Here is a 9,115-nt window from a genome sequence, read left to right on the forward strand (position 1 = left end):
CTTATCATGACAAGACTCCAGCTGCTATTCTGGCTATCTGATTGTAATTTTGTGATATGTCTCTTTGGCAAAGTTGATGTGTCCTGTTCCTGGATACTCAGATTTATCAGCGCCAGGAGTGTTCATATATTAAAACAGACCATTTATTAGTAAGAAAAAAACACTCTGAAAAGTAAGGAACAGCCCTGATTCAGGAACCCATCTACATTTAGATGCCCAATAGCCCTGGCAGCTGGAGATCAAGAGATACATTCAGAGGAGTCAGTGAGAGAGCTCTGCTCCGAGGGCTGGACAGTCCTTCCATAACTTCTTCTGCAAGAGCTTTGCATCTAGCCTTGGGAGAGTGCCCCTGCGCCTGGACACACAGGCCTTTCCTGGCAGTAGACTCTCAGTCTCTTTTAGGGCCATGCCCTTTTCACAGGGTTTTCCTAAACAAACATATTTTAATAAATACCTCAGAACATCAGGGTTCTAACCCCTGAATTGGCCACCCCACCAGACAGACAGACTGGGGGTGGAGAAGCCCCTTCCTGACATGAAAGAAACAGAACACAGAGGTCAAGAGGACAGCTGGCCAGCAGAAGCAAGTCAGGACAAAAGCAAAGGAGAGGCCTTCATCTGGAGCCAGGAGGCTTCCCCACCTTGACAAGATTCAGAACCCTACAGGTGTGCTGGGGAGGGAAGGGAGTGAAGAAAGAACCTTACAAGACTGGGGTTCTGCACTCATCCCTTGGGACAGCACTTGCCCATCCAGTTTATAGGAGTCTGTCACTATCAGGCATGTTTTCTAATCCTTTAATCATTCATGTGGCTCTTCCCTGAACCCCCTCCAGCTTGTCAACATCTTCTTGAACTGTGGACACCAGAACAGGACACAGTATTCCAGCAACAGTCGCACCAGTGCCAAATATAGAGGTATAATAACCTCTCTACTCCTACTCAAGATTCCCCTGTTTATGCCTCCCAGGATTGCATTAGCTCCTTTGGCCACAGTGTTGCACTGGGAATGCATGTTCAGCAGATTATCCACCACAACCCCTGAATCTTTTTCAGAGTCCCTGCTTCCCAGTATAGAGACCCCCTTTCTGTAAGTATGGCTACATTCTTTCCTCTTAGATGGCAACATTTGCATTTAGCCGTATTCAAATGCATATTGTTGGCTTGCACCCAGTTTACCATGCAGTCTGGATCACTCTGTCTCAGTGACCTGTCCTCTTCACTATTTACCACCCCCCCCCCCAATTTTTGAGTCACTTGCAAACTTTATAAGTGATGATTTTATGAAAGAATCATATGCAGAGGGGCACACCCTGGAGGGAAGTTCACAAGGGAGAGTGCACCCAGCCCTCTGATGGCTTCTGTGGGACTCAGCAGAGCCTTTGAGGGTTTGATTTTTTTCCTAGCTGGGTGTGGTGGCGGGGGCACAGGGGGCAGCTCACCTCCTGCCACGCATGCGCTCAGGCTTCATGTATCAGTTCTTGTGACAGCAGTCATAGGCGCCAACCTCAGGTGTGCTCAGGGGCTCGAGCACCCACAGAAAAAAAAAAGAGGGTGCTCAGCACACACTAGCCACAGTTGTTCGGCAGGACCACCTGCTGGCTGCTGGCAGGAGGCACTTGGGAAAGGTGGAGAGCAGTGAGCGGCGGACGGGCGGGCAGACTGGGAGCCTCAGGGTAGGGGACGGAGGGGAGGCGGGAAGAGGCATAGCGAGGGCAGGGCCTCAGGGGAAGGGGCGGGGCCTCAGGGCAGAGTGCAGGGTGGAGCACCCACCAGGAAAAATAAAAAGTCAGCACCTGTGACAGCAGTTGTCTTTTGTGTGGATACCTCAGGGTAGCAATATGTATTAACAGCTACCCCAGGGAATAGTGGCTACCTTGCTGTGTAGTTTAATGGCACTGAACAGAAACCTCTACTCCTTTGCTAAGGGGAAGCCAACAGCTCTCCACTGAAGGAGCTTCCTAGCCTACAGAGGATGACTGGGTCAGAAAGAAGCAGACGCAGTGAATAGCTAGAGAGACGTCTGTCTGGGGCAACAACGCAGAAGTGTTGTGATAGAGGATGCTGGAATCTGATTCTCCTGTGGCAGAGTAACAAAGAGGAGGCAGTTTGTGCTGCAGGGGCTGGCATAGACCCGGCACTGGCTACTTGCGTCCGTGCTTCAGTGACCCTTATAGAGCTTTGCAGGAGCAAGCCCTATCCACGCCCCTGGCCCCCATCAGAATGCCTCCTGCACCTGGGGTCCCTGTGGGAACAGCATGGAGCTGCCTCTGTACCTGGGCATAGGGGGTCTTATGCCTGCCGCGTGGCCCCTTGGCACCAGACTAGAGGGGGGATAAAGGGGCCCCTGGTGACTATTATCACACCATGCGAGCCCCCACTGATGGGTGAGCTTGCAGTAGAAATATTATTACTGCTGTATTTGTAAGTTGCCTACTATCTCTCCATGTTGTTTTTAACTAAAATATTGCATCTTCCTTGCTTCCTTATCCCGATCTCCCAGATCCTTTTGTGAGGGCTCAGACCTGACTGTTCCTTCACTCCATCTCCACCTCAGTGGAGACACCCAGAGTCTACAAAAATCCAGTTCAACTTCTTCTCCTTCCAGAGGGACACAGAAATTCAGGTTAAGTCCTTCCCCTTTCCCAGGGCTAGACCCAGAATCCATCACAAGAGGGCACAGAAATTCAGTCCTGGTTCTTCTCATCCTCCTTATTCCAAGTGGATTGATCAAAAGACCTAGGGAATCTTTTCCCAACATCAGAAACTGGTACGTACTTCGTTACGTAACTGTGGTTATCATAAATGAAAAGCGTTAAACCCTGGACATGGCATTTTAAGCCTGATAGGAATGGATGCCATGTACATCACTAGCATAACCATACCTCCCCACCCCACTCCCAATACACACAAATACTAAAACTCTTAGGCTTGCTATAGTCCCATTTTCCTACTTCTAGAGCTCATGTGAAATCCTCTGAACATCAGCTTCTCCCCTCCAAGTCACTGAACCCTAGTGAATCAACACTCTCTTTAACTGGTGCCCTCAAATCAAAAGACTCCATGGACAGGCTAATACTGCTGTGTTTCCAACACGTTTAATGGAGCTGATAACAGAGCTGTTAACAGATCAAGGGGGTGAAAGACTAGAATACAAAAAGGAACACCCAGCCATCCCTTGTGCCACTGTAGGTGAACAGAATGTGGTGTGGAAAGCATCCAGCCATCACACTTCAGTCTCAGGCGTATACTTCATGTGTTTGCAGGGGTGTTGTGTGGACACGTAGGTGCATGTTAATGAGCGTCTTTCTGGTTAGAGGTGTGGGAGCATACACTCATGCGTGGGGCTTCCTGATTAAAACCGACTGTTGCACCCTAGAGTTCTGGGGTCTGGGTGGGAGCCAGAGGGGCCCGTCCTTTGAAGAGGGCACAGGGGTAACTCCGGATAAGGCTTCCAGAAGCTGTGGGAGGAAAGGGAGAAAAAAAGAGGCTATTATTACAGCCACAGCTCTTATCCATTTGCCAAACTCACCCAGAAGATAGTGGGGCCTGGTGGGGCCTACAGGGCACCCTACTGGTTTCCCTCTAACATCAGTTTGTAAAATCTTTGTCATTTATAGTCAAATCAGCGTGCATAGCCCCAGATTTCATGAGCAACCCAACACTAACAAAACCCCAGCTATCATGAGCAACTTTATGCTAACACAACAGTGGGCCTGCTTCTCCATTGCTTTGGCCCTTTGTGTCATTATTTACACTGGTACAAAGTGGATGTAAAATGCTTCCTGGTCATTTAGAGGCCCACTTGACCCAAGTGGACATGATTACATAAGCTGCAAGGTGGAGAAGAATTGGGCCCAATGCATACAGCACAAGCCCACTGAAGAAACCCTACAATAACCTCACAAGCCATCTTACAATAACAAATCAGGGCAGCTGCCAAATGGAAAGGAGAAAACCACTTTTTAAAGAAAGCAGAGTTCAATTTCCCAGGGATTAGTCTAAACAAAAGTACATCTTTAAAATTATTTTAAAAATTATGCAGAATCTTTTGGCGGTATCTCTTTCAAACGTCCACCCTGAATATCAACAGAACCTCACAGCCTATCTCATATGAATAATCAGAGAAAGGCTATTTTCACCATCAGGTCATCATCGGGTTTATTTTCTCATGTGTCACAGGGTAGATTATAAACTCTTTCAGGAGACAAGTGCAGAGCCAGCTAATACCGTAAGAGAATAACTTACCTTTCAACAGCACTTTCTATCCCAAAGGATCTCAAAGCGTTTTGCAAACTCTGTGCACAAAAATCATTTCATACACCACAGAACATCAGTGCCGTTGTAATAGTGCACAGCGATACCACATCACAGTTTAGGAACAGAAAATGAAAAAAAACATGGTATGTGAATGAAACTGCAGAGGGAATTTAGGGAGATAGAATGCAATTACCTAGGTTGGAATTTGGCCAGGAAAATGAGGTTAGCCCTGTGGATGGGAAAATACCAGGAAATCTTTACTTCCTACACCTGGTCAGGACCTAGTTTTGATGTTATTTATGAATGATGACACCTCGGAAGCACAGCAATCCCTGTATATGGAAGCGGTCCCTGTTTCTCTGTTTTCAATGTATTATACTGCTTCTAAAGCAGAGGCTCCCAAACTGTGATCCCTGGTCCATTGGTGGTGTGCCGAGCATTTGCAGGTGCTCTATGAAGAGCTGGCTGGCCAGAGAATGCTGCTGTTCCTCCTCCTTGTTTCCAGCTAAACTGCATTAATAGAAGCTAAATACATCTTAAATACTTCCTAATGTGACTTTTCCATGGGGTGGGGGGTGATTGCTGTAGTAGCCTCAAGGATGTTATGTGAATGAGAGGGGGCCTGCCCCATGCATTCACGAATGGAAAGGGAGGTGATCTGTGCAGTGGTGAATGGGAGGGGAGGTGGTTCCCAGTGATGGCACATGGGAGAGCAGGTGTCCATGAAACAATCTCTATATTAAGATGTGGTCCACATTATGAAAATATTTGAGATGCTCTGTCCTCCAGCAAAAATGGATAGGCACTTAAAAAAAATAGATAGATACCATAGTGGGCCATTGTCACAATACAGATTGAGAGGGGAAAGCACCCCCTAATCAGTCATCAGCACCACTTCCCACAGCACCTTGACTTTCCTTGGAGGTTTCCCATCCAAGTACCAACACCACCTGATGCTGCTTTGCTTGCAAGATCAAAGCCTGAGATAGTTTAGCTTCAGGCAAGTTTTAAAGGAAATCTTGAAGTGGCGGGAAATAGGTTAGCGTCCTCCCATCACACCCCACTTATCCCCTCCTCCCCCCTTTTTAAATTCTTTTTGATGTACGAAAAGGGCCTTACATTTTCAATCAAAGTCAGGTGTTTTGTTTTGTTTTTTCCTGCTTGCTTTTTACGGTCTTGTTAAACCTGATTATCCTAGAATACTCCATGGATGACTGGAGAACTGATTGCGTTCTGCCATGAGGGTAACAGACATGTGAAGCCTGAATGAAAGATGAAGTGCTTGTCATTTAGACTGTTCAAAACTTTGATTTTCATTTATTTCAGTTTACACCTATTTAATTCAAATGCCTGACAGTTAAAAGAAAAGCTCTTTTGTGAAAAATTCAGCAATCCAGCATTAAGGACGGAGAAAGCTTCAAATCCACTTCTCCACATGCTTTAAAGTGTCCTTCAACAAAAACAGGGACTACCAGACTTGCCATTTCTGAAATTTCCCAGCTAAAAAACAAGCAAAGGGAATAAACTTGGTTTGGGTTTTGGGCTTGTTGTTGGCTTGTTGGTTGGTGGCTTTTGACAAAATCTTTGCAGGTCATCTTTATCCCACATAAAGAAGCAAAAAGGGGCACCCACAAAGCCCCTTTTCAGCACTGGAGATATAGGGGTATTGTGTGGAAGGCGAAGGATGGGCATTTGGCTCATAAATTCAAGGTAAGGTTGGAAAACAGGAAGATTTCAGTCCTGCAGATAAAGTCTTTGTTGTTCTCATATGGGTTTTGAAAATGAGTAAGGAAATTAGGCCAGAATAGCCTCCGCACTCCAACACACACATCTTCTGTAAATAAAAGGAGCCATCTGGTCTCTGAGGCTCATTTCATTTTCATGCTTCAGCTAAGACACTGTACCATCACTATTTGAGCCGAGTGGCTTGCACTGGAGTGCAGCGAGTAGCACTATGCATCCGATGAAGTGAGCTGTAGCTCACGAAAGCTTATGCTCAAATACATTGGTTAGTCTCTAAGGTGCCACAAGTACTCCTTTTCTTCTTACTACAATCATAGAATCATAGAACTGGAAGGGACCTCGAGAGGTCATCTAGTCCAGTACCCTGCACTCAAGGCAGGACTAAGTATTATCATTCTAGACTATCCCTGACAGGTGTTTGTCCAACATGCTCTTAAAAATCCCCAATGATGGAGATTCCACAACCTCCCTGGGCAATTTATTCCAGTGCTTAACCACTCTGACAGTTAGGAAGTTTTTCCTAATGTCCAAACGAAACTGCCCTTGCTTCTTGTCCTATCCTCAGAGGTTAAGGAGAACAATTTTTCTCCCCACTCCTTGTAACAACCTTTTATGTACTTGAAAACTGTTATCATGTCCCCTCTCAGTCTTCTCTTCTCCAGACTAAACAAACCCAACTTTTTCAATCTTCCCTCATAGGTCATGTTTTCTAGACCTTTAATCATTTTTGTTGCTCTTCCCTGGACTTTCTCCAATGTTTTCACATCTTTCCTGAAATATGGTGCCCAGAACTGGACACAATACTCCAGTTGAGGCCTAATCAGCGCGGAATAAGAGTGGAAGAATTACTTCTCGTGTCTTGCTTACAATACTCCTGCTAATACATCCCAGAATTATGTTTGCTTTTTTTGCAACAGTGTTACTCTGTTGACTCATATTTAGCTTGTGGTCCATTATGACCCCGAGATCCCTTTCCGTAGTACTCCTTCCTAGGCAGTCATTTCCCATTTTGTACGTGTGCAACTGATGATTCCTTCCAAAGAGGAGTACTTTGCATTCGTCCTTATTGAATTTCATCCTATTTACTTCAGACCATTTCCTCAATTTGTCCAGCTCATTTTGAATTTTAATCCTATCCTCCAAAGCCCTTGCAGCCCCTCCCAGCTTGGTATCATCAGCAAACTTTATAAGTGTACTCTCTATGCCATTATCTAAATCTAAACAACGCCAGGACTAGCACTGAAGGGCAATGACTGGCTACTGGATGGCAGTGAGAGCCACCAGAATGCAGTGAGTGGCCTTCGGAGCACAGAGACTGAGTGCTGGAAGGCAGCATCTGGCCCTTGGAGTGAAGTTATTGCTACCAGAGCACAGTTGCCAGACACTAGAGTGCAGTGATCAGCATGCTGGCGATATGGCTACACTGCAGCTGGAGGAGTAATTTCCAGTTTGACCAGACATATACAAGCTGGCTTCAATCGAGCTAGTGTGCTAAAAATAGCATAGCTGTGGCAGTGGGGGCTGCAGCATGGGGTTAGCCCCCTCCTCCCCCCAAGGGGAGCCTGCCCCCCTGGCCCCCTCCTGCGCCCCAATCCCCTGCCCCAGCCCTAATCCCCCTCTCTCCGAACCCCTCGGTCCCAGCCCAGAGCACCCTTCTGCACCCCAAAACCCTCATCCCCAGTTCCACACCAGAGCCTTCACCCCCAGCCAGAGCCCTCACACCCCCTGTGCCTCAACCCCCTGCCCCAGCCCAGAGCCCCCTCCTGCACCGTGAACCCCTCATTTCTGGACCCACCCTGGAGCCCACACCCCGTCCCACCCCCCACCCCTTGAGCCAGCCTGGTGAAAATGAGTGAGTGAGTGAGGGTGGGGAGAGCGAGTGACAGAGGGAGGGGGGAATGGAGTGATTGGGGGCAGGGCCTCAGCTAATGGGAAGGGGTTCGGATGAGGGACAGGGAGCGGGGCAAGGGTGTTCAGTTTTGTGCGGGTAGGAATTTGGCAACCCTATCCTATCGCTGCCTCTGTGCAGTGCAGCAGCAGCCTGAAAGAGCCTGGGTGGGGAGGCAGCAGCAGCAGGCCGACCGCCCGTCCCGGCCCAGCTGTCAGGGACAGGGACTGAACAGGCTGGGGGGCAGGTGCAGCGGGAGAAGGACAGAGCCCCTCTCCCTGCCCCCCGGCAGGCCAAGCAGAAACCTGGGGCGGGAGGACTTGACCCCTGCATCCCCCCCACGCGTGGCCTGGGGGTGTAGGTGTACCCTTAGTTACTGGCCAGGGGAAACCAAAGGATACCTATCGCAGTGCAGTGACTGGAATCAACATTCAGTGACAGGTATCAGAGTGGTAGCCATGTTAGTCTGTTAGTCTGTAAAGGCGTCCTTGCGGCCCTTTAGAGACATGTATTTGTGCCTCAAGGACGCCTCATTGTTTTTACATTCAGCAAGTGGCTACATGTACCTCAGCCTGGAATTTAACCCTTGACCCTTTGGCTCAGAAGTTCCAGCACAAATTATTCCAGCATCTCTTTCTGTTCACAAATCTCTCCCAGCCCCCATTAGCCTCCACAGACCCCAGAAATTCTTCTTTTGCAGAGCGAGGAATGGGTGTGGGGAAGGATCTTAGGGAGACAGCGTGTTATTCCCATGCACCAGCGGTGGTAGTGAGGCAGGGAAGCCCAGTGTATTCCTGTAATGAGACTCATGCAGGGAGGAATCCATGACATGCGGCCACCACACTCATCTCCTGTCAGCCAACCCAGGAATGTTTTAAGATAACAGCTATTGGAACCCGGGAGCCTTGGCCAAACCCTTTCAATCTGGCTGAGTTGAGTCCAGGTAGAAACAAGGGGGCAGCTTCTGTACTGTGGGGCAGCACAGGGAGAGCAGGCACAAAGGTGGCTTTGCGCCATCTTTGTGCCCCTCAAATCCTGTGCCAGCTGGGGCATGGTGCAGCCACCAGTCTAAATTAGAGCAGCCCTCGGGCTGTTCCAATTTATAGCAGACTTACCCAGATTGCCTGTGGCCTGTTCTACAGCCTGAAGCAGCCCAGAGTTTCCACAGTGCACAGTGCTATAGATCCCTCTGCTCCCTACCCACAGCACACCCCTGTGGCTGAGGCT

At 48.3% G+C, this 9,115-nt stretch overlaps 1 protein-coding gene across 2 annotated transcripts in view; it reads right to left on the bottom strand.

The window, feature by feature from the left end:
* Positions 1–3,063: 3,063 nt before the first annotated feature.
* Positions 3,064–9,115, bottom strand: part of POPDC2 (popeye domain cAMP effector 2) — a 17,245-nt gene continuing 11,193 nt past the window's right edge. For both annotated transcript variants that reach the window (XM_084616694.1, XM_084616693.1), the window contains exon 4: positions 3,064–3,458. In XM_084616694.1, the coding sequence (XP_084472820.1) occupies positions 3,373–3,458 (86 nt within the window). In that variant the 3' untranslated portion in view covers positions 3,064–3,372. The remainder of the gene's footprint in view (positions 3,459–9,115) is intronic.

Source organism: Lepidochelys olivacea (genome assembly GCF_965140295.1).
Source record: "Lepidochelys olivacea isolate rLepOli2 genome assembly, chromosome: 1".
Lineage (NCBI taxonomy): Eukaryota > Metazoa > Chordata > Testudines > Cheloniidae > Lepidochelys > Lepidochelys olivacea.